Source organism: Argiope bruennichi, chromosome 4, assembly GCF_947563725.1.
Source record: "Argiope bruennichi chromosome 4, qqArgBrue1.1, whole genome shotgun sequence".
NCBI classification, from domain to species: domain Eukaryota; kingdom Metazoa; phylum Arthropoda; class Arachnida; order Araneae; family Araneidae; genus Argiope; species Argiope bruennichi.
In genome coordinates, this window is record NC_079154.1 from 119,820,026 (window position 1) to 119,845,609 (window position 25,584).

The following is a 25,584-nucleotide window of genomic DNA, read 5'->3' on the forward strand; positions in this document are numbered from 1 at the left end:
CAACCACCGGCTCTGGGCACTTCCAGCCTCGGTACTTACCATAGTGCTGATCGGTTACCTATACGCTCGGAGTCACCCCCGGGGACAGTGACCACTCTTAACGCCAAGCCCAAGGAGTGACCCCTTCGCTTGATCCCCTTGAGCAGCCCAGCCATGTGCCTAGGATACCGGCCGATTGATACACCGGGGACCGAAATGTACCACCCGTCTAATGGGTCGCCACGCACGGCCAACACGTGGGGTTTCTGGCTGTCCATGAGAAGCAAGAAGCAAACAGAGCGGCGACTGCTTCTCATGGAGAGCTCCCTCGCTTGCCGTCGAGGGAAAGAAAAAATACAGCAAAAAGCAGAAGGCGTAGAGGAGTGCGAACAGAAAGGGAGTAAAGATCCCTGGGTACCTCGGGATTGGGAGACCCGTACTCACCTATAGTAGGTGAGCCCCTGAGGGATATCTATCGTACCGAAGTCGATGGACTTGCTTCGCACATTTCTTTCACTTTCTGAACGTTAGAGTCCGTTCTTTCTAAAACCTTCAGAACACAGTACCCGTTACTTTATATCTTTCGTACTTTTTTTGGATCGTCGTGCCGTTTATATTTGGGTGATTGACAAATTTTTTCACCACAGCCGCTGGTGATTGCAATTCATAAGTCAGCACCATGGTCAATCGAATATTTGCTCATTTCAGAACCACAACGGCTACGTACAGTAGCGAGTAACGCAAGATTTACTCTCATGAAACATGTTTTCTAGCCTTGGAGGTTTTTGGAGGTTTTTGAGGTTTTATGGCGCAAGAGCCACGATTTTGACCATGCTTCGCCAAACAATGGGTAAAATTATATCATTTAAAACAGTAGTCGAAGAGAATATGAGAAGCTAAAAAGTAAACAAGATTTAAATCAATGGATAAAACTTTATGGACTTTAAAAAAGCAAAAATTTGGACATGAGGTGTCTTATCAAGCAAGAAAGATAATGAAGGGCAAGACTTTTGAAAAAACTGTAAACGCTGAGCATTGAAATTTGGGCTTTCTGACAAAATATGTTGAACAGATATTTGACAATGGCATCGAGCACACAATGGTGGTTGTTCACCTAACAACAAATGAATATGGGTGAATCGAGTGTGTCCAATTCGTAAACATGTTAAGACAGTATCCGCTTTTCTGTTCGCTAATGAGGGCCAGGGTTGCACATGGGGTTTGATAATATGAAGTTTGTTGTTTGTTTCCAAATCCCACTGTCTTTGCCAATTAGAATATAGAAGCTTTTTAATATGTTTCTTTATGTCGTTCACAGAAATATTAGTAGCTATTGAAGTAGTCGCCAATTTGGCAGCCTTATCTGCCTCTTCGTTGCCCAAAATTCCAACATGGGATGGTACCCAACAGAATAAAATAGTGTAACTACGAGAAGTTAGTTTATCAAAAGTATCTAAGATTTTTAAAACCAAAGGATGAGGATTACATGATTTTAGAGAATTTAAAACACTCAGAGAATCCGTATAGATGATAAAGTTTTTGTCCCGGCTATTAGAAATTTCTTCTAAAGCATATAAAAGAGCACTTATTTCTGCAGTAAAAACTGAACAGGAGGGGTGAAGTTTAAACGAAGAAACTGTGTGAGGGAAAACAACCGCAAAAGAGACATGAGCAGATGATTTTGACCCGTCTGTAAAAACTGGAATAAAATTTTGATATTGTTGTCTGTGTTCTAAGAAAATTTTTTGAAAAGTGATATTTGCTGTATCAGACTTGATAAAAGTTTCAAAAGGATTTAAGTATTGTACTTCAGGGATTTTCCAAGGTGGAAAAGCATTTTCCGGCTGAGGAGTTGCATGTAGATACAGTAGATTAAGGTCTAAAAGAATATTATGAACTCTCGTAAAAAAAGACAGGGATGAATGATTTTCGGGCACCTTGCAAGCGAACTAAAAAGGGACGAAGTTTAAAATCATAAAATGGATGATTAATGTTTGATTGAATTTTAAAATAATAATTAAGAGATAAAAATTGTCTTCTTAATTCAAGGGCTGGTTCACAGGTTTCAACATACAAGCTTTTAACAGGGGATGTCCTGAAAGCACCTGAACAAAGACGGAGAGCTATGTGGTGAATAGGATCCAGTTTTTGCAAAATGCTTTTCCTAGCAGAACCGTATATAGAGGAACCATAATCCAGCTTGGAAAGTATAACGGATTTGTATATTTTAATCATAGAATTTCTGTCGGCTCCCCATGCTGTAGTTCATAAGACTTTTAAAATGTTTAAAGAGTTTTCACACTTTTTACGTAAAAGTTTTATATGCGACTGAAAAGTGAGTTTTTTATCAAAGATAATGCCCAGAAAGCGAATTTCATTTAAAAATGGTACTGGCTGATCATATAGGGTTAGATCAGGATCAAAATGAAGGTTACGTTTCCGACAGAAGTGCACACCAGCCGTTTTCAATGTTGAGATGGTAAAACCATTAGTGTTCGTCCATTGGGTAATATTATTGATTGCGATCTGCAATTGTCTTTGTATAAAATTCATATGCATCCCTGTACAAGAGATATACAGGTCGTCAACATATAAAAAGCCCTTCACACACATTGGAAGTTGTTTTAAAATGTTATTTATTTTTAAAATAAAAAGAGTGACGCTTAAAACGCTGCCTTGGGGAACACCTTCCTCTTGTACAAAAGAATCTGAAAGCTCAGATCCCACCTTAACACGGAATTTTCTAAGCTTTAAAAAATTTCTAATAAAAACAGGAAGATTTCCTCTTAGTCCCAGATCATATAAATCTTTTAAAATTCCATATCTCCAAGTTCGGTCGTATGCCTTTTCGATGTCGAAAAAAATGGCAACTAAGTGCTTTCTTTGTAAAAATGCTAAGCGAATGTCGGATTCGAGAGCAAGAAGATTATCGAGAGTGCTTCGTCCTCTTCGAAATCCACTCTGCGAAGGGTGAAGTAAATTATTTGTCTCCAGATAAAAAATTAGTCTTCGATTTATCATTTTTTCTAACAATTTACAAAGACAACAGGTCAAAGCAATGGGTCGATAATTTGATGGATTAGTTGGATCTTTGCCTGGTTTTAACAAAGGAATTATTATAGCTTGTTGCCAAAAAGAAGGAAAATATTGTTCTCTCCAGATACGGTTATAAAGATATAATAAGCTTTTTTTCGACTCTGTTATTAAATTTTTAATCATACTGTAACTAATGTTGTCAGGACCGGGGGAAGAATCGTGGACAATGGCAAGGCACGATTGGAACTCTAAAAACGTAAAATCGCTGTTGTAGGGCAGGTTAGTCTGAGAATTAAAATGTAGTTTTTGCTTTTCTTCTTTTTCTTTGTATTTCAAAAACGCAGGAGAATAATTTTTACTGCTGGACGTGTGAGCTAATGTTGACGCTATGGAATTTGCAATATCTTTTGTGGATGATATGGTATTTCCTTTATCAATTAAAATTGAAACATTATTAGAATGAGAAGCACCTGAAGCTTTTTTAACTTTATTCCACAAATGATGGCTAGATATTGTTGAAGTGATACCAGAAACGAATTTTTGCCAAGAAATTCTTCTACTACGTCGTTGGATTTTTCTGGATTCTGCTCTAGATTTTTTAAAATTTATAAAATTTTCAGTAGAGGGATACCGGCGAAAAATATTCCACGCCTTTTTTTGTTTTTTATATGCTTGTTGGCAATTAGCATCCCACCATGGTTTGTTTTGCTTCCTACGAACTCCAGATTTCTTTGGAATAGTGTTATCTGCTGCCTCAATTATAATATTGACAATATGTTTCAGAGCTTCATCAATAGTGGAAGATTTAACTATTTCTGAATTGATATTAGCCAGAGAGATGAATTTTTGCCAGTTTGCTGCATTTAAAACATATTTGGATGGTCGGAAAGAACTAGCTGCATTGTGTCTACTGTCGGTCAAAATTAAAGGAAAATGGTCGCTATTATAAAGATCGTTGTCAACAGTTAAACTGAAAAAAGGCAATAAAGACGGAGAGCAAATAGCGAGATCAACAGAATGAAAAGTTCTTGTTGGCAAATGAAAATGCGTTTTTTCGTCAGAATTTAAAATGCATAAATTATGATCTGCAAGAAATTGTTCAATTTGCTTACCACGTGAATTTGATTCAGAGCTTCCCCAAAAAGGACTATGACCATTAAGATCTCCCAAAATAATGAATGGAGAAGGTAATTGGCAAAACAAGTTATTTAGGTCCATTTGACTGATTTGTTGTTTAGGTGGTAAATAGAGGCTACAGACAGTTATTAAATTTTTCATCTGAATTCGTGCAGCTACAGCTTGCAAATTAGTGTTCAGATTTACTTGCATTGATGGAATATCCGTAGCGACAAGAATTGCCACGCCCCCAGAAAATCGGTTTTGAATATTGTGCTTGCTGAAATTTTTGTAATGCCGTATGTTCTGCTTGTCGGTTTTAAGGTAGGTTTCCTGGAGTGCAATGCAGGCAGGATGGTATTTGTTTATAATGTCTCTCAATTCTGAAGATTTATTCATGTACCCTCGGCAGTTCCAAGAGACGAATGTAGACATAAATATTAAAAAAGAGCAAGGAAAAAAAAAGAGATTGCCTTCAGTAAATAGAAAAGATGAAGGTGAGAGAACATCAACCTTTAGGCTTTTTAAAAAATTTTGATTTAAATTATTCAGATGAAATATTAGTGGGATCAGAATCCACTCTGTCCTCATCCATATCACTTATGCTGTCATCAGATGGATGAATTTTAAAATGTTCTTCTTTTTCTTCAGTTTTATTTGTTTCTTTTGTTCTGGGTGTCTTTTTTTCTTTGAGCATTTTTTCCTTCATTAAAACTTTTTTTCGTTTTGGCTTTTTAAGAGAAGAGGAAGAAGTTTCTTCCCAAGATTTTTTTATTTCCAGAAGGGCAAGGTAATCAGTCTTTTTTATAGTTATGGTGTCAGGATCTGCTGTGCGGATTGCAGGAGTATTTGTTTCTATATTTTTTAATGGTTGGTTTTGTGAATTGCGTGGTTCTGAAGTTGAAACGGCTGGATTTAACGCTGATGAATATGGTAAATTTGGTTTTGGTGTTCTTTCGCTTACTATTTTGCGTGCTTCTGAAAAGGAAATACCTTTTGTTATTTTGATGGTTTGAATTTCTTTCTCTTGTTTGTAGCGTGGGCAGGAACGGAAGTAAGATGGGTGATCGCCTTGACAGTTATAACATTTTTGTGTGGTAGATGTACAGTTTTTACTATTGTGGTCCGGAAGGGAGCATCGAGCGCAAATTTCTTTATCTCCCCTGCAAGCTGTAATTGAATGACCGAATTTTTGACATTTAAAGCAGCGGAGTGGTTCTGGAATATATGGTTTAACTGGGCAATTGATGTAAGCTATTTTTACAGATTTAGGTAGAACTGGAATATTGAATGTTAGAATTAAATGTTTAGTAGGAAGATTTTGATTATTTTTTTTAATTGTAATCCTGCGAACTGCTATTACTTTTTGATCTGTTAAATTATCTAAAAGGTCCTCTTCAAGATCTCTCTGGAATTCTTTTTCAGATATGACACCTCTGGAATAGTTAAGGAAACGGTGGGCAGAAACAGTGACTTCTATGTCTCCTATCTTTTTTAATTTTGTAATATTTTGTGACTGTTGGTTATTTTTTACTTCTACAAGTACGCTTCCATTGTTTAACTTTTTAATATTTTGGACTTCGCCGACAACGCCGAGTATAGATTTATGTATCAAAATTGGTGACAGAAATTTTAACGAAGATTTTTCTGAATAAACAACAAAAAATTTTACAAAAGCATTACTGTGGTTAAGAACATTAGTACCCATACGATATTGATGATGATTCGGGTCCGGCGGCATCGCCCACCACGGAGCCCAACAAGGGATGGTAGTTGCCGGCTCTGGAAACTTTCAAACCTCGGCACTTGCCATAATGCTAACCAGAACCTATACGCTGGGAGTCACTCCCGGGGACAGTGACCACCCTTAACGCCAAGCCCAAGGAGTGACCCCTTCGCTTGATCCCCTTGAGCAGCCCAGTCATGTGCCCAGGATACCGGCCGATTGATACATCGGGGACCGAAATGTACCACCCGTCTAATGGGTCGCCACGCACGGCCAACACGTGGGGGTATTTGCTGCCCATGAGAAGCAGGAAGCAAACAGAGCGGCGACAGCTTCTCATGGGGAGCTCCCTCGCCTACCCTCGAGGGAAAGGAAAAACAAAAGGTGACAGCAGAAGGCGCAGAGGAGAGTAAACCTAAAGGGAGTAATGATCCCTGGGTACCTCGGGATTGGGACACCCGCACTCACCTATAGTACGTGAGCCCCTGAGGGGTGTTTTCTAGCCTTATATGCAGCGGCAGGAATTTCATATTCACTTGCAGGCTCACTTTTACTCTCATTGGCTGACAAAAATTTGCATAGTCACCTAGAGAAGTTTCCATGTTGTGCAATCGTAATTTGGAATACAAAATGTCGGATTCATAAATAACAATCTTCGTGTAATTTGACTATGACATGACGCTATATTTGGGGACCCCACATGTTGTACATCAAAATAATCGTCTTGACGTGCTCTATTTGAATATGTAAATATCAGATTCTGCATACCTTGTGGGACACACTATACATACTGTTGAATTCAAGTGATAAATGTGTTTTTCTTCCTTATAGAATAGTACAAATCCTGAACAATATGAATGTATTAGTTTACCAGAGAAAATAAAAATAATAAAACATTCATCTTAAAAAAAATATTTATTTAAACAAATTTTAAAACTACGCACAACACAAGTTTTCGTCAATTACTACAATTTTCTTAGATTCAGTGCTTTGTATAAACACTAAACTTAAATAATTATACTGAAAAGAATTTTAACAAATAATACTGCAAAAAAAACAATCACAAATATGCAAAAGGTTCGAAACAATAAACTAAAATAAATGTAATCACTTTCTGAGTTCATGATAATAGTTAGAAAGATAAAGATCTCATTCATTCCTTAAGAGAATTTCCAATCTCCATGCCTATTAGCATAAGAAATAATATATTATCTAATTTTCTGCTTCTAGGTCGTATAAACGCATTGCAGCAGAGAACAAACACAATTGCTTTGAACACTTTTTCTATACTTAAATGCGGAGAAGAGTATATTAATGCAAATATTCCCCATCCTACATCGTCTCTTAAAACGTTCATTTCTCTCAAAAGCAACATATACATATTTCAAAAAATTAATTATTAAGCACAAATCCAAGGCAAGCTGGAGTTCTGATTGCAGAAAGGAAGTAATGGTCAATAATGTAAAATAGGAAGTAAGACATCCATTGTCAGATCGAAGATATGGAAGTGCCATTATGAGGGATTCCAAAATTAAGGTGAAAAAGCTCTGTGGTATGTAAGGTCGAACTAAAAAATGAAGCCACAATGCAAGTAAGAAGAAGAAATCTTGTCGTGGAAGATGGCTGGCATCGGCACTTCTTGCAAAATAATAGCATTTTACAGCGATAATTTGGAAGTTCACCGCTTTTCTTTTTGGATGCACATTTAGGGTGAACATTCTGGTTGCTTCGTCTAAAATAGGAAAATTCATTCTGAAAAGCAAATAAATTTTTTCATTTGTTTTATGTTTCTGCATTATGTTAATTTTCCTGCAGCTTTTAAAATGATTTTATACGTAACAGGAATAAAAAGTAAAATGTTTAATTTTAATAATTTTCTGATTTTTAGCCCTTAATCCATTATTCCTTATTTCATTTATGATCTCCAAGCTTGATATTACTTTTCTCAATTTCATTACCAGATATCTCTATTTATCGAAAAACGATTAACCCTTTGCATTCAGATGGGGCCTCTCACTTATTCAAAACGGTGCATCATTTTCACGTTTTATTTACTTTTCGATGTTGGATTTGGATTTTTTGGATTTTATTGGCACAAGAGCCATGGTATTGACTAAACTGCGCCAAACTGTATTTATTTTAGGATTAAAAATATAATTTCAGCTTTAAAAAACAATGTAAAAAAATGAAAAAGATGGAGATTACTTAAATAGGGGGGTAAAAACCTATTGATTTCAAAAGAGCAAAAAGATTAGCATGTGGTATTCTATCAAGCAAATGTGAAAGAGTGGAGTTGTTAAAGTAATATAAACGTTGAGTACTAAAATTTGGACATTCACTGAGAATATGGTAAACAGACATGGTGCAATTGCATTGAGAGCACATTGGTGCCGCTTCTCCAAAAAGTAGATGGCAATGGGTGAATCCGGTATAACTATCAGCAAACGGGTTAAGATAGTGTCTGCTTTTCTATTTGGAAGACATGGCCAATGTTCAACACGAGGTTTAACATTATGAAGTTTGTTTTCTGTTAAAACGGCAGGCTCAATGGCATCTGTTGAGAGTTAGAGCAAAGTTATGTGTTTTCACTCACAGGGATACTAATATTTGCTGTAGAAGTAGCCAATTTGGCGGCAATGTCCGCTTTCTCGGTGCCCCCAATACTTACATGAGAAGGCACCCAACATAATAAAATAGTAAATCCACGAGAGGTAAGTCTATTAAATAGGTTTAAAATCTTTAAGACCAAAGGATGATTTTTAGAATGAAGATGAGATGATTTTAGAGACTGTAAAATACTTAATGAATTGGTGTAAATTATATATTTATCTTGTAGACTGTCGGATATTTTTTCTAGGACAAATAGAACAGCAGTCATCTCCGCTGTGAAAACTGAACAAGGATTGATTTTAAACGAAAAGACTGCGTTTTGGAAAACCACAGCAAATGAGACACTATCACATGTTTTTGATCCATCTGTGTATATTGCAATATAACCATTATAGTGATGCCCATGTTCATTAAAAAATTTTCTATAAATAGAATCTGAAGTGTGAGATTTGGTAAACCCTTCAAATGGATTTAAGTATTGTATATTAGGAATTGACCATGGAAGAAAAATGTTGTCCAGTTGGAGTGTCGCATGCAGATGAAGTAGATTTAGGTCCTTGAGAATATTATGAATACTAGTAAAATATACAGGTATAAAAAATTTTCGTGCTTCTTGTATTCGAGTTAAGAATGGCCGGAGTTTAAAATTATGAAAAGGATGTGTATTTGATTCAGTTCTAAAATAATAGTGCAGAGATATTATTTCTCGCCTAAATTCAAGGGAAGTCTCAAAGCAATCAACATATAGGCTCTGAACTGGAGAGGTCCTTAGGCTCCTGAACATAGTTTGAGAGCATTATGGTGAACAGGGTCTAATTTCTGTAAAACTGTTTTTCTGGCTGACCCATAAATAACACAACCATAATCGAGTTTGGATAGAACAAGAGCTTTGTATATTTTAAGCATGGATGGTCGATCTGCTCCCCAAGCCGTAGTTGACAAAACTTTTATTATGTTTAATGCTTTTTCACATTTTTTACGCAATATTTTTACGTGAGGGAGAAAAGTAAGCTTCTTATCAAAGGCAATGCCTAGAAATTTAACTTCATTTTTGAATGGTATAATTATTTCATTTAGTTTTATTTCAGGATCCATGTGTAGATTTCTTTTTCTACAAAAGTGGATACCAGTAGTTTTTGAAGCCGAAATGGTAAAAATATTGGCCTTCACCATTGTGTTATATTATTTACAGCAGTCTGCAACTATCTCTATAAAATTCATGTCCATCCCTGTACAGGAGATGCACAGGTCGCCAACATACAAGTAACCTTTCACAGAAGGGGGAAGTTGTTTTAAAAAATTATTAATTTTTAAAATAAAAAGAGTCGCACTTAAGATACTACCTTGAGGAACTCCCTCTTCCTGGATAAAATAGTCAGAGTATTCAGATTCTACTTTGACACGGAACTTCCTCAATTTTAAAAAATTTTGAATAAAAATGGGTAAGTTGCCCCTTAATCCTAGGTCATGTAAATCCTTTAAAATACCGAATCTCCAGGTCCGATCATACGCTTTTTGAATGTCAAAAAAATATCGCAACCAGATGTTTCCTTTGTAAAAAAGACAGACGAATATCAGTTTCTAATGCGAGTAGGTTATCAAGAGTACACCGAGCTTTCCTAAAACCACTTTGATGAGGATGAAGGAAATGATTAGTCTCCAAATGGTAAACGAGTCTTTGGTTTGGTTTGGTTTGAGGTTTTATGGCACAAGAACCAATATGTAGGTTATACTGCGCCAAACAAGATTATTTCTAATTCAAAGTATAATAAAAACAGTCTCTATAAAAGTGATATAAAGAACATTGGTAAAATGATGATAAATGACAACAAGTCAAAACGAAGCCATAATGGTAAGTTCAAATTAAGGAATAAAAACCTATAGATTTTAAAAAGACAAAAAGGTTCTCATGTGGATCCCTAGCAAGCAACAAGGGCAAAGTCACTGTAGTTGTTTTGAAGTAAAATAAGCGTTGAGCATTAAAATAAGGGCATTCAACAAGGATATGATAAACTGTTATTCCACAGTCACAATGTGGGCATGTTGGCAATTGTTCATTTAATAACAGATGTCTATGTGTGAATCTAGTGTGACCGATTCTCAGACGAGTTAAAACTGTGTCATGTTTTCGATAATTCAGAGAAGGCCAGTTTTCTATGATAGGCTTGCAAGTATGAAGTTTGTTTAGAGTTTCCGAATCCCACTGAATTTGCCAATTTTTGTGAAGACAGATTTTTGCCTGTTTCTTCAAATCGCATGCAGGTATGGGTGTTTCTAAAAAATGAGTTGCGGATTTGGCACTCTTATCATCCTGCTCATTCCCACAAATTCCCACATGGGATGGTATCCAACAGAATAGGACTGTAAAACTACGAGAGATAATCTTATAAAATAGATCTAAAATCTTTAAAATATTTGGATGAGCATGATTTTGGAGTGATTTTAAAGATTGTAAAACACTTAAGGAATCAATGTAAATAATATAGCTTCCACTACGTCTATTTAAAATTTCTAATAAAGCATGCAAAACTGCAGTAGTCTCAGCAGTAAAAATGGAACAACACGAAGGAAGTCGAAAACATGACTTTTTATCTGGAAAAATAACAGCAAATGAGGCATGTGTGGATGTCTTAGATCCGTCAGTGTAAACAGGAACGAAAGACTGATAATGAGACCTGTGTTCGAGGAATAATTTTTGATAAACAATATCTGTTGTGTCCGATTTGTTAAAGTTTCCAAAAGGATTAAGAAAATAAAAGGTATGAATTCTCCATGGGGGGATACTGTTAAATGGTTGTGGTGATAATTCTAGATGGTTCATATTCAGTTCTGATAAAATAATGCGTACCCTGGTTAAAAATATAGGTTCAAAATTCTTTCTAGCTTCTTGCAAACGAAGGAGAAAAGGTCGAAGTTTAAAATCGTAATATGGATGGCAAGGATTAGATTGAATTCTAAAATAATAATGTAAAGAAAGCATTTGTCTTCTAAGGTGTAAATCTGGTTCGTAACACTCAACATATAAGCTTTTAACTGGAGAGGTGCGGAAAGCTCCAGAACATATTCTAAGAGCTGCATGGTGAATAGGGTCAATTTTTTTCAGTATGCTTTTCCTAGCTGAGCCATAAATTTCGCATCCATAATCTATTTTCGAAAGGATGGTAGCTCTATAAATCCTCAGCAATGAAGTTCTGTCAGCTCCCCAAGATGTATTAGAAAGAACTCTCAAGATATTTAAAGATCTCTCACATTTTTTTCGTAAAAAAGAGGTGAGATTGAAACGTTAGCTTTTTGTCGAAAATGATTCCTAAGAAACGAATTTCATTTAGAAAAGGAATTTTTTGACCATATAGAATGATTTCAGGGTCTGGATGAAGATTTCTCTTCCTACAAAAATGCACTCCCGCTGTTTTTGCCGTTGAGAAAGTGAAACCATTTAGATCTGACCATTGTTTAATTTTGTTCACAGCCGTTTGCAGTTGTCTCTCTATAAAACACATATGATTTCCCATACAAGAAATGTATAGGTCATCTACATAAAGGTATCCTTTTTCCATGGTGGAAGCTGGTTTAAAATGCTATTAATCTTTATAATGAAAAGTGTGACACTTAAAACACTGCCCTGTGGGACACCTTCTTCTTGGGTAAAAATATCCGAAAATTCATGTCCTAGTTTAACTTTAAACTGTCTCAATCGTAAAAAATTTTGAATAAAAATTGGCAGGTTTCCTCGTAGATTAAAGTCGTATAGATCTTTCAGGATGCCATATCTCCATGTGCGATCGTAGGCTTTTTCGATATCAAAAAAAACGGCCGCCAAGTGTTTTCTCTGTAAAAAAGCAGATCGAATATCGTTTTCTAAACTTAAAATATTGTCTAAGGTTGATCTTCCCTTTCTAAAGCCACTTTGGAACTGACTGAGAATTTTGTTTGTTTCCAAAAAGTATATAAGTCGTCAGTTAATCATTTTTTTCTAAGAGTTTGCACAGACAGTTTGTTAAAGCTATTGGGCGATAGTTCAAAGGATTCGTGGGATCTTTATTGGGCTTTAAGAGAGGAATAATTATTGCCTGTTGCCAAGAAGACGGAAAATATTGTTCTTTCCAAATTCGATTAAAGAGATACAACAAGTTTTTCTGCGATTCGTAAGTTAAATGCTGGATCATTGCATAGCTGATGTTATCTGGGCCAGGAGAAGATTTATGAACATTTGATAAAGCAAACTGAAGTTCTTGAAATGTAAAATTACTATTGTAAGGCAAATCAGATTGTGACTCAAAATTCAATTTTTTGTTCTCAGAAAGTCTTTTGAAATTTAAAAATTGTGGATTATAATTTTCACTGGAGGATACACTTGCTAAAGTAGAAGCTATTATATTGGCTATGTCTTTTAAATTTGATATAGTCTGATTATTAACATTTAATATTGACACAGTATTAGAAAAAGGAGTGCCTGTAGCTTTTTTAACTTTTTGCCGAAGTTCTCGGCTTGAAATAGGAACTTTTAATGTTGAAACAAATTTTTGCCACGACATTCTACGACTATATCGTTGAATACGTCGTGACTCTGCTTTGGCTCTTTTGTATACAATTAAGTTTTCGGTTGTGGGATATCTTCGAAAGTTGTTCCATGCTTTCCTCTGTTTCTTACGGGCTTGTTGACAGTCACTATTCCACCATGGTTTACTTTGCTTCCTCCGAGTGCATTTAGTCTGCGGGATGGACGCATTCGCAGCATGGATTATAGTTTGGGTAATTAAGTCTAATGCTTGATCAATAGAATAATTTTTTACCATAATTTTACTTATTTTTGAAAGAACAGAGAATGTATTCCAGTCAGCTGCTGTGAATATATATCTAGATGGTTGATAATAATTATGATGGTTATGCCTATTATCAGTTATAATCAGAGGAAAATGGTCACTGTTGTGGAGATACTTGTCTACAGTCAGATTAAGAAACGGTAAGATTGATGGAGAACAAATGGCAAGGTCGATTGCATGGAAGGATTTTGTAGGCTGGTGGAAATACGTTAGTTCGTCTGTATTTAGAAGGCATAGATTGTGATCCTGTAAAAGCGTTTCAATCTGTAAACCCCTTGCATTGGTGTCAGAATTTCCCCAAATGAGGCTATGGCCATTAAAATCTCCGATGATAAGAAACGGAGTAGGAAGTTGTTGAATTAAACAATTTAAATCGGTTTGATTGATGTGTTCATTAGGAGGTAAATATAAATTGCATACGGTTATCAAGGATTTTATATGTATTCGAACAGCAATAGCCTGTAAATTTGTGTTTAAATTCAACGGAGCGGACGGGTGGCCGCTTGAAACAAGCAGTGAAACTCCACCTGTAGCTCTATCATTTATATGATTTTTGTAATAAGCAGTGTAGTTTGAAACATTGATGTTATCGCCCGGTTTCAGATGGGTCTCTTGTAAAGCGACACAAACTGGTGCATAAGTATTGATGAGATCTTTTAAGTCTGAAATTTTAGTTTTTAGCCCACGACAATTCCAAGAAAGATAGTCTGCCATTCAAGAGGGGGAAGAAAGGAGAAAAACTGCTTTATAATTTCTTAGAGGAGACCGATTCGTTCGAGTCACTAAAGGACATTTCTTCGTCAGACAAGTGAACACTGAAGAGAGGATCACTGTCCGATTCTTTGTCTTTAATCTTTTTCTGTTCTTTTAAGAAGTCTTCCTGTGTTAAAGAATGTTTTGGCGAAGACCTCATTTGGGCTCTACGCTCTGTTAAAATTTTAGTTCGCTTATTGTCTTTTGTTTCTTTAGTTTGTTTTATTTGGTCAGATTTTTTGTTTGCTTTCTTAGTCTCAACTTTCTGCTTGGTGTTTGGTTTAGATTTCCCAGTTTCAATGGATGCAGAAGTATTTTTGAGTGGAAAATTCTTAGCTATCGGTTTTAATTTAGATAACGGGGGGCAAATTATTTTTGTAATGTTTTCATCAGTCAGTGTACTTGAAGAAGTTACTGATTTCACAGCATTGCTATAAGAAAGTGGTCTTTGTTCAGGTGTCAACAGCTTTTTTGCTTCAAAGTATGATATGTTTTTCTTTATTTTAAGTTCTTGGATTTTCTTTTCTAATTTCCATTGTGGACATCTCGAGAGTCGGATTGATGTGCTTGTTTACAATTTACACATTGTGGGTCTGCAGTGCACTCATTGGCTTGATGGCCAGCAGTTGCACATCTAGAACAAGTCTGTGTCCCTCTACAAGCTGTCTTGGAATGACCGAAACGTTGGCAATTATAGCACCTGATAGGATTAGGTATATAAGGGCGTACTTTACAGTTTAAGTAGCCTGCTTTAATGCTGGATGGTAATTTCGTTGTATTAAAAGTTAAGACAATACTATTAGTGGCAACCAGAGTATTTCCTTTTTTCATAAAAATGCGTTTCACTGCAATTACACCTTGGCTGGCAAGGCCATCAAGAATTTCACTTTCTGGAGAATTCAAGAGTTCCTTTTCAGATATAACACCACGGCAGAAATTAAGTGTTCGATGAAGTGTTACAGAAACTGGATGATTTAAAAATGATTTTGCTTGCAAAAAGGATTTGGTTTGAAGAGCAGAAGTTGTTTCGATCAATAAGTCGCCCGACCGAAGTTTCTTGACTGATTTTGGACTACCGCCAATACCTTTCAAAGCTTTTTCAACGGCAAAAGGAGATAATTGAGATATTTTTCTATCAGGAATGGAAAGAATAACAAAACGAGCAGTTTCAGAAAACGGTTCAGTGTCGGAAGAAAAAAAAACCCATAAGAGTCAGAAAAAAATTCGGGTTCCGACGGCACCGCCCACCACGGAGCCCAACAAGGGATGGCAGCCACCGGCTCTAGACATTCCCAGCCTCGGCGCTTACCATGGTGCTGGCCGGAACCTATACGCTGAGAGCCACTTCCAGGAACGTCTACCACCCTTAACGCAGAGCCCCAGAAGGTGGCCCCTTCGCTTGATCCCCTTGAGCAGACCAGTCAAATGGCTGGGATACAAGCCGATTGATACACCGGGGACCAAAATGTACCACCCGTCTAATGGGTCGCCACGCACGGCAAACACGTGGGGTTTTTGGCTGTCCATGAGAAGCAAGAAGCAAACAGGGCGGCGACAGCTTCTCATGGAGAGCTCCCTCGCTTGCCGTCGAGGGAAGGAAAAACACAGCAAAAAGCAGAAGGCGTAGGGGAGTGGAAACGTAAAGGGAGTAAAGATCCCTGGGTACCTCGGGATTGGGACACCCGTACTCACCTATAGTAGGTGAGCCCCTGAGGGGGGCAAACGAGTCTTCGATTAATCATTTTTTCTAAGAGCTTGCATATACAACATGTTAGAGCAATTGGACGGTAATTTTCTGGGTTTTTAGGATCTTTTCCAGGTTTTAATAACGGGATTACTATAGCTTGCTGCCAGAGAATAGGGAAGTACTGCTCATTCCAAATACGGTTGTACAATAACAGCAAAGCTTTTTGGGATTCGACTGTCAATTTTTTAATCATGGAATAGTTAATATTGTCGGGCCCCGGTGAAGAGTCACGGGCACTGGCGAGACATGACTGAAATTCAGAGAAAGTAAAGTTACAATTATAGGGTAAATCAGCTCGAGAATAAAATTTTAGTTTTTGATCTTCAGCTTTTTTTTTATATAATTTAAAATTGGAAGAGGATAATTCTGGCTGCTAGATGTAAGTGCCAAGGTCGAAGCAATAAAATTTGCTATGTCATTAGTTCATGATAATGTTACTCCATTATGAATTAAAACAGAAGTGTAGCTTGATGTAGAAATACCCGATGCCCTCTTTACCTTTTTCCATAGCTCACGGCTTGAAATCAGAGCTGATACTGGATACAAATTTTTGCCATGAAAGCCTTCGTTTTCGACGTTGTATTGTCCTCGAAACTACTCTAGTCTTTTAAAAATAAATAAAGTTCGACGCTGTTGGACATATTCGGAAGATGCCCTATGCTTTCCGTTGTTCTTTGTATGCTTGTTTGCATTCATCGTCCCACCAAGGTTTGTTTTGCTTTTTTCGTTTACCGGATGATTTCGGAATATAATTATTTGATGCCTCAATTATAACATCAACTATGTAATTTAGTGCATCATCTATGGTGGAGGATTAGATTATATCGGGTTGTATATTAGCTAAAATGGTGAATTTTTGCCAATTTGCTGCATTTAGGATGTACATTTGGATGGACGGGAGTGATTCTTCGGGTTGCATCTATTGTTTGAGGCGATCAGAGAGAAATGGTCACTATTATATGTCATTATCAACTGTTAACCTAACTAATGGTAAAAGAGATGGAGAACAAACTGCTAAATCAACTGAATGAAAAGTTCTTGTAGGGAGATGAAAATGAGTCTTTTCATCTGAATTCAATAGGCATAAATTGTGGTCTGTAAGGGTTTGAGTTTGATGTTTATGGCACAAGAGCCAGATTTGGCCATGCTGCGCCAAACATATGGTAAAATGAGATAAAAAAGTTTTTAAAAAATTTTAAGTTAGGTGTTAAAATTTTTGTCAATAGTAATATCGAGTATTATGTGGTCTGTAAGGAGTTGCTCGATTTGCAAACCACGAGGATTGGATTCGGGACTACCCCCAAAAGGACTATGGCCATTGAGATCGTCCAAAATTATAAATGGTGACGATTGATTTGATTGTTAAAAACACCTACACAATGTAAAAAAAAACGTAGATTAATTTTTCAAAGAAATTCGACTTAAGGGTACAATGGACATTGAAACCAAAATTTCTCAATTTTTGAGATATTGTTTTGAAATTTAAATGGTAATTGCATTATATCAATCGAATGCTGAAAAAAAATTTCATCAAAATTCATTGATAACTTAAAATTTTTTTTTGGTAAAAAATGGAAAAAAAAAATTAAATATTCTAAAATTTCAAATTGTTCCATGCGCATAAAAATATAACAAATTAATTATTTCTATTTTTTCAGATACTTTTTTTAATTCTACAAAATATTTTGCATACTTAAATTTATTGAAAATATTATTTTCAATTCAAAACTTGAAATATTTGGCATTTTTTGAAAAATTTTAAAAAATCAGTACAGTAATATTACTCGAAGCCTTCAATAAAAAATTTTAATACTCATAATTCATCTATAAATGCAAAATTATATTATTTTATGTTTATACAGCATAACAGAAAAGTTTCAGAGTTGTAACTAAAAATATGATGCACATGGAGTATTTAAAAATTTGAAGGGCATCATAAAATTTCATTTTGAGAAAAAGCTAAAAATACATTTGAATGATCCCTACAGAACAGAAACAAAATTAAAACCACTCAAATTTATTAAATATACAAGTTTATTAAAAGAATTATTTATTTTATGAAATATATACAAATATACATACATAATATTTATGTAAGAATGCACAAAGCATATACAGGAAATACTACTGGTGAAGCAAAACTAACTCCTTTTTTCATTTAAAAAATACAACCCTCAATAAAAAAGATTTTTTAATATCATTTCATGAACCATAAATATTAATTTTTATTACATTTTTAAATTATATATGCAGCCATTAACAAATTCAATACAAAATATGAAGCAAATCAAAATGAATGCACCTGCTGCATAAGTTACAGTCTCATGTTTTGCTTCTAACCTTACATTGGCTTGTTTTTTGATTTTTTTTTTTTTTTTTTTTTTGATTTCTTTGTTTTTATATTCTGTCAAGGGTTTTTTTGTGCTGTTCTTTTCTGGTTCTTTTTCTGACCTATGATAAAGCGAAAATCATCTTTTGATATATTTTCTTCAATCAAGCAAAGATTTTTTAAATATCCCAGATTATACTCTCTCACAGCTTTACTTATACCCAACTCTAATCTTTTCTTTGAAACGAATACTTCTTTTAGGCACGTCTGTAATTTAATTTGTAATGTAATTTAAAATAGAGAAAATATCAATTTTAGCCCTGAAAAGAATTGTTTATGTATTCAATTTCAAAGAAAGAAACGAGTAATTTCAATATGAAACTTATGACGAACGAAACAACAAACCAAAACAAACAACAAGAGAAAAGAAGAAGTTGAAGTTTTTAACATCTGTCATTGTAAAAACAAAACGATAAAATAAAAATTCCGAATAAGGCTCACTAGCAGCGCTTGGTGGAAAACGAAACTGTGTCATACTGCAGCTGTACAAATGTAAACAAGTGGGCGTGGCCTGCTAATATCAATAAAGAAATGCTAATATTGAGCGAACTAATTAAGATATCAAAATAATTCTTTTTGCAAACGATGGCTTACACTCTAAATATACATAGAAGATCAAAATAAAAAAAATCTCAGATTTCATCAATTTTTCACATTTTTATCGTCTATTGTACCCTTAAAACAATAATATATATTTATTTTTCGGAGCAAGAAACAAATCTTTTTATTAGGTGAATAATTATGCATCTAATTACTTTTCCGAGTATGAAATTAAAAAGGAAAATTTCAAATATGTGCTAAAATAACACATGAAATATTCAAAAGTAAATACTACACATTTAATATGCGTATGGGAGTGAAAAAGTCAAGCTATATTTAAGTGTGCAGGAAGAGTTAAGGTATTGATTTTTTTTTCTTAAAGTACAAATGCTGCCATTTAAAGGTAATTCATGATTTTATGATGATACCGTAACAAACGAAAATAAATCCAATAATTTTCATGATAATATGTTAGATATATTTAATTTTCTTTAAGTTTCTTACAACTGAAAGCTATTTTTTAATGCAGTTGTATGGTTTTAAATGTACAAATCAACATTCATGTTAAAATAAAATAGATATTTTCAGAACGATTCAGGAAAGAACCTTCTCTCAATCTAAAAGAATCATCCAAATTTTCAAAATATTCAACTGTGAAATCAGCGAGAGATCTCGAACTCTCTGAAACCTCATGGGCCATTCCGCAAAATAAAGACATCATTCCATGTTGCAGACAAGAAAATACACTTTTAGTGTGCAAAAATGCCATATATGAACTAAGAGAAAAATAGACTAGTGACATCAAGCACTCAATTACATAGCCCTCTGCATTTCGGAACACTGAAATCGCATTCTCTTCTGTTGTATTATAAAATAAAAGATGTACAATGTACAACACCCTACGAAAAAAAAAACCTTTAACCGAACAGCAAGACATACCATATCACAAGTGCTTTTTTTTTAGTATGCCTTTGTCTAGTTTATTTTCGTTTTAGCTTGAGTGTAATAGACCAGGCGGATATGGCAATAGCGAAAATCGGTTATCCTTGTGCAATTCCAATAAATGTATTCAAGAGAAGAGTTTCAAGTTTCATAGAAACAAATCTTCATAACGAAGGAGAATGGCAATACATAACAGACCAATTTTTCCTGACAAGTATTTCATCATTTTCAGTTGATTCATGGTAATACAGATAAGCTTAAAACACCAGACAGCAATTAAACACCACTCAGGAAACAACTTTAACTGACTCCAATGAAATTCTACAACCTTTCTCTATAAAGCAACGAAAAATCTTTCTTTACAACGCTTTTTTTTTAAGCCGAACTATCTGCACAGCTTTCTTTCTTCTTTCTATCTTCATTTTGTATTTTGTTCTTTAAAATTAATCAATCTATATATTTAACCTTTACTTTTTTATAAAACACATCAAGGTTATCAAATATCACTTGGAATTTCATAAATTTCATGCTTTTCGTAACCATAATTTTTTTTTCATTGAAAGCATTACTCAGAAATATAGGATGATGTTCATATCAACAAATGATATATCAGGACTACTGACATTTCTTCTCCAGTCCTAGCACCAGAAGCTTCTAACATAGTCTTTCTACACTGACAACAAACCAGTTTTGGAAAAGCAAATATATTTTTCTTTTTCCTTTATTTAAATGTTAACGTCATTACGTTTAAAATATTCAGTTATTCTGATGCAATTTTTAATGATAAATACTTCTTGATTTACGAATTCAATGATTTGTATCTTTTCATATTGAGAAAGTCACTGATGGTCTATATTATTCAAACAAATGAAATCCATTTCATGTGTACACGAAGACTTTCAGACATAATCGAAAAACGACAAGCAGCCTATTTTCCAAAACATTATAAAAATCTGAAAGTTCAGAGCATGGCGATACATTGGCAGAAGCTATGGGCCTTCACTTAACCCCTAGGGGTTTACAGGAACATTTGAATAATCCCTAAATTGTCCCTAGGTGCTCTAGGACTAAGCATTAATTTTTTAAAGTCTTAAGTTGTTCTTAGTCCCCAGCGGACATAGCAAGAAAGTTAAGATCAATTCCGGTTCCTTCCGGGTTGGTAACACCTCAATTCCGCATTTCGGTATGGAGGCGGAGGGGAACTACCTAGGGTTCTCTTCCCGCTAATGTCAGGATTTTAGAGTAAGTTCGACCTAAGTTAGAAACTTACCAAGGCACATCTAAAGCCCAAACAAACTTTGTTCTTTTTTAGGTGCCATCTCCAGCTCGGTGTCTATCACTTATTGACCTTTTGGAGAGCAAGCTCTTAACTTATAAGGCCCGACATTGTGGTTAGGGGCCTGGGTGGGCCTTGTCTGCGCTGGTCCGGAGATAAACTTCGCCTTGACAGCTTCAGCTATTCTTCATCGTTTTTAAATATTTATAGGAGTTTAACTTTTCCCATTTTTTATCCAATCATCTATTTTTAATGTTTCATCTCAAGATTATACAACTTTTACGGACCCTGCTCATTCATTCTACAACTGCGGTCTATGGTTGAAAAAGTCTTCTGGTTGGTGTATTTATTTATACCAAAGCAAAAAAGCGGCAGATGTGGGCTGAGTTGCTTTATGCTTCAGTGAATGGCAACGCACCGAGAGCATCAGGCAAGACCACTGAATAGCACACCTGGATCTCGAATGGGACGTTCCTAGTCAGTAGGAGAGATTTTATTAACATGGTGAGGGCCCGCATCAATCCTCTTGCAACTAGGACAAGGACGTCTTGGGGGCGCCTCAATAAACCAAGGAACTGTCGGACACGTTGTGCCTCCTTAGAGACACCCAATCATGTGGTACAGAAGTGTTTTCGGACACATGGTCCGAGAATTAATCTGCACAATGCTATAGTAAATTATGTGTGTCGCTGCCTTCAACAAAAGGGTTTCCAGATCGCAGAGGAGTATATCTTTCCTCTTCCCGCTGGTACACTAATGCCAGATATGGTTTCACATAACAACGATACTGCACTCGTCCTCGACACACAAGTCATTGAGGACGACGTGGAGCTGAACTCCGCACTTACCACCAAATGTATTAAGTACAGTATGAAACCACTTGAACAGGCAATGAAAATGCAGACAAGCACCCATAAAATTGAATTTTTCAGCATTATTTCAAACTGGAGGGGCGACTAATCACCAGCGTCAGCCAAACAGCTTTTGCGATTGAGTGTCATTAAGAGAGATTTGTCCGTCACCTGTACACTCGCCATAATCTGCTCTATGGCATGTCACCGACGGTTCGGATTAATGAACACCCACGCAAGTGTGGGAGGGGGGGGGCGGAGGTGTAGGACGCGCATCGGATGACTGTACTTGTTTAACATATTGGGTGCTGCCTAACGCTTTTTATTATGATTTTACTAATTATATTTTTTTTCTTCATCTCCAACGCTAGGCACAACTTTTTTCCTTCTCACATGATTAGCCCTTTTATAGCCCATACCATAAACGCCCCGTCGTCAGTAGTGGGATAGCTGGCGCCCCTTTCTTCTGTACCCACCAAGACGGTTTGGTTTTGTGTGTTTTACTGGCGCAAGAGCCATTTTTGGCTACACTGCGCCAATCAAATGGTAAAAGTATAATATTTATTAAAAAACATTTATTTAATTAACACAGACAAATAAAGAAAAATTCCAAAAAAAGATGTGAAAATAGTTATAACATCTTAAAATTAAAAAACTATGATTCATGAGATTTTGATACAATGATGAAACGTACAAATACACAAAAAGGAATGTTCAACGCAAAAGAGAATGAAGTCTAAATACAAGTTAAAAAGCCAATAGCTCTTAAGAATTTAAAAATATTTGGGTGGTATCTTTCACCCACTAAGTCCTGCAATGTTGAAGACAAGGTAAAAAGACGAGCACGGTATGAATTAAAGACAGGACATTCAATCAAGATATGCCGAACAGTAATATTAACTCTGCACCTGTTGCACATAGGCGTGTTTTCCCCAAATACGAGATGTTTGTGGGTAAAGCGCGTATGTCCTATACGGAGACGTGTCAATTTAACATCCATCTCACGTATAGGATGAACAGGCCAAGGAACAATATCCGCTTTTATAAAATGTAATTTATTTTCAGTCTGCCGATCCCATGACTTTTGCCAGGTAAAAGAGAAGTGATGGGCAATAAACTTAACCACTTCTTAGCAAAACGAAGTTACCCTTGACTTTCAAAAGAATTAATCAAAGTATTTTTTTTTTTTTATATTGCTGAAAATTTTTTCAGTGAGTGAGTGAGTGATTATTTTTCTAGCGCAAGATCCATTCTCTGGATAAACTGCGCCGCAACTGAAAAATATTTTCAGATTGAAAAATGGACGTTATTCCTAGCAGATAATGTAATGTCTTTTGCAGTTAAGCAAAAAACGTCCTGGATAGTTTCAAACAAATACAAAGAAATCCAGGAAATTGCAAGAACGAATCATTGCAAGGGCACCCATCTGGAAAATTTCAAACTATTGCACAAAAACTGTTGGAATTTCTATAAAAAATCCAACATCTCCTCTAGCTAGAAATTTGGATTGCAAAAATTACTTTCCTTATTATTTATTTCCATTTTAAAATTGAAAAAGAGTATTTAGAATTTTAAATTTATTTTTAATATTTTTGTCCCAATTTCTGCATGAAGATACATTCAAATTGATAAGGCCTACGATCACAACTTGATGTTAGATTGAATTGATCTCATACAGCCTTTCAATGCATTCTCAAATAATGTAAATCGTTAAATCTACAATACGATGAATTAAAAAGACCTCCAAGTGTGTAGAATAGTGAAATTATGTAGGCGTAAAAAGTTTCATCATGGCAGTCAGTTCTGCTGGCAAGGACAGAGACCAAAATCAATGAATGGAATCGTTTTAAGATACTCAGTAAATGATTCTATAGCTGATTGAAGACATTCAGAATTAAAAAAGAACAGGACTCAGGAAAGGGTACTTTTCCTTCATTTGAAATCTACATCTAGATATACTAATGCATTATATCAGTGCAATTCCAAGAAACTCCCGAGATACAAGAGAGACGGCAAGAGTGGGAGCTCTCCATGAGAAGCTGTTGCTGCTCTGTTTACTACTTGCTTCTTATGAACAGCCAAAACCTCCCATGTGTTTGCCGTGCGTGGCGACCCATTAAATGAATGGTGCACTGGGGTAATTTGTGTATCAATTGACTGGTAGCAAGTCATCTGAGTGTTTAGTCTGTTAGGGATTAAACGAAGGAGTTACTTCTTGGGCTTGTCGTCAATGGTGTTCCCTCTCCCCGGAGATGAAAGGTCGGGCCTCTACGCTCAATTATTTCAAAATATCAAATACCCGTGTCCCTGACAAGTAGTAAAAAAATACCATGTCATAAGACTACAGTGGATTATTTTTTATCGCGATTCGAATCTTTATTGTAAATACAATTTCGAATTTTTACTTTGTTGAAATTTTATTCATTTCAATCAATACTGTTGAAACAATATTTTACTGAAATGAAGTAAAAAAGGAAGTTAGGCAAATTTTAACAATAGTATTTTTTTAGAAACATGTGGGTTTTTTTAAGTGCTATTGTTTGTTAACTATTTTGTTAAACATTCTGATAAATTGTCTGAACATTTACCATTTATTTGGCGCAATATAGCCAAATTTTGCTCATGCGCAACTAAACACCAATATCCAATCCAAGAATCAATCAATAATTTTACACGAGAAAAGGAATTCTAAACCAGAGGAGTGTTATTTCTCTTCTCAATACCAATAACACCTCTTTCCGATAATTCAGAAATCAACAATTTTGAAAATTGCTAACAGAGAATCAATCTTCCATGAGATCGAATGGAGAGAATGATTATCAAGAATCAAAGACTAGTCAGAATATTTTGTGTCTGTTGTGAACGTTGCGCAAGATGTACGATTTTTTTTTCAAATCCAGTTTTGTTAATGTTTCTATTACACGGTATTAATTTATTGAAACTGCAATGAAAGCGAAAATAATATCAGTGATCAAAAGCAGATTATACCTAATTGAATTTTTTTTCTTCGTTTGGCTGGTTAGGGCAGTAATTTTCTTTTACAAAAGTAGCAAAAATAATCTTATTCGGCAAGGAGTCCTTCAGACCGTCCTCGGTTATTAATGCGGCAATGAATTCACTTATGTTATACACGTTATTAGTTAAATTGTCCACCGGGTCCCGATTCGCTTTTTTGATGTTAAAAACGGGAGGAATTCTAGAACTTTCTTAGAATGGAATCAATGCATTTTTCTTGTAATACACACTAAAATAATATTTCCTAAGAATTTTTTTCAGAAATTGAAATAAGTAAATGTTAAAAAAAAGAATTGAAAGTTCAATATTACTGCAGGTCAAAACCGCAATCAAGAATATTGTAAATAGTTGCAAAAGAATTTCCTTTTTATGTTCGGGATATTTTTAAGCCTCTTGTGAGCGTTTTGTTTATTTCCTTCTTTATGATTTACTGTCAGAGATTGACTTTTTAATTTTCCTGCAAGAGAATTGAAAAACCAAATAGAGCAAAGAGACAATCAATAATTACATATAAAAATAAGTAGTATAAAATGCAAATATCAGTAAGGCAAGTAATATATAGAAATGTTTTACGTCAAATTCTCATTGAAAACATCGGCAATGACGAATAAACAATGGATTCGTACGTTTTTTTCCTTACTATACTCTATTCGTATTCTGTTAAAAATGGTTTAAGAAATGCAGATAAGCAGTAGTCACTGCTGTTATTTTAGTAGAACCTACTATAGTCATTTTTTAATTATTTTCTGTTAGATAAAGAACAAAAATAGAATATACTACC

The 25,584-nt window shown here is 35.2% G+C and overlaps 1 protein-coding gene across 1 annotated transcript; it reads right to left on the reverse strand.

Annotated features, from left to right (window-relative positions):
• Positions 1 to 14,568: 14,568 nt before the first annotated feature.
• On the reverse strand, positions 14,569 to 20,322 carry LOC129966426 (uncharacterized). The gene is made up of 2 exons (XM_056080850.1): positions 20,285 to 20,322; positions 14,569 to 15,175 (listed from the first exon to the last, which is right to left on the reverse strand). The coding sequence occupies exons 1-2, from the start codon at positions 20,320 to 20,322 to the stop codon at positions 14,569 to 14,571; spliced, it is 645 nt and encodes a 214-aa protein (XP_055936825.1).
• Between the last annotated feature and the right edge of the window lie 5,262 nt (positions 20,323 to 25,584).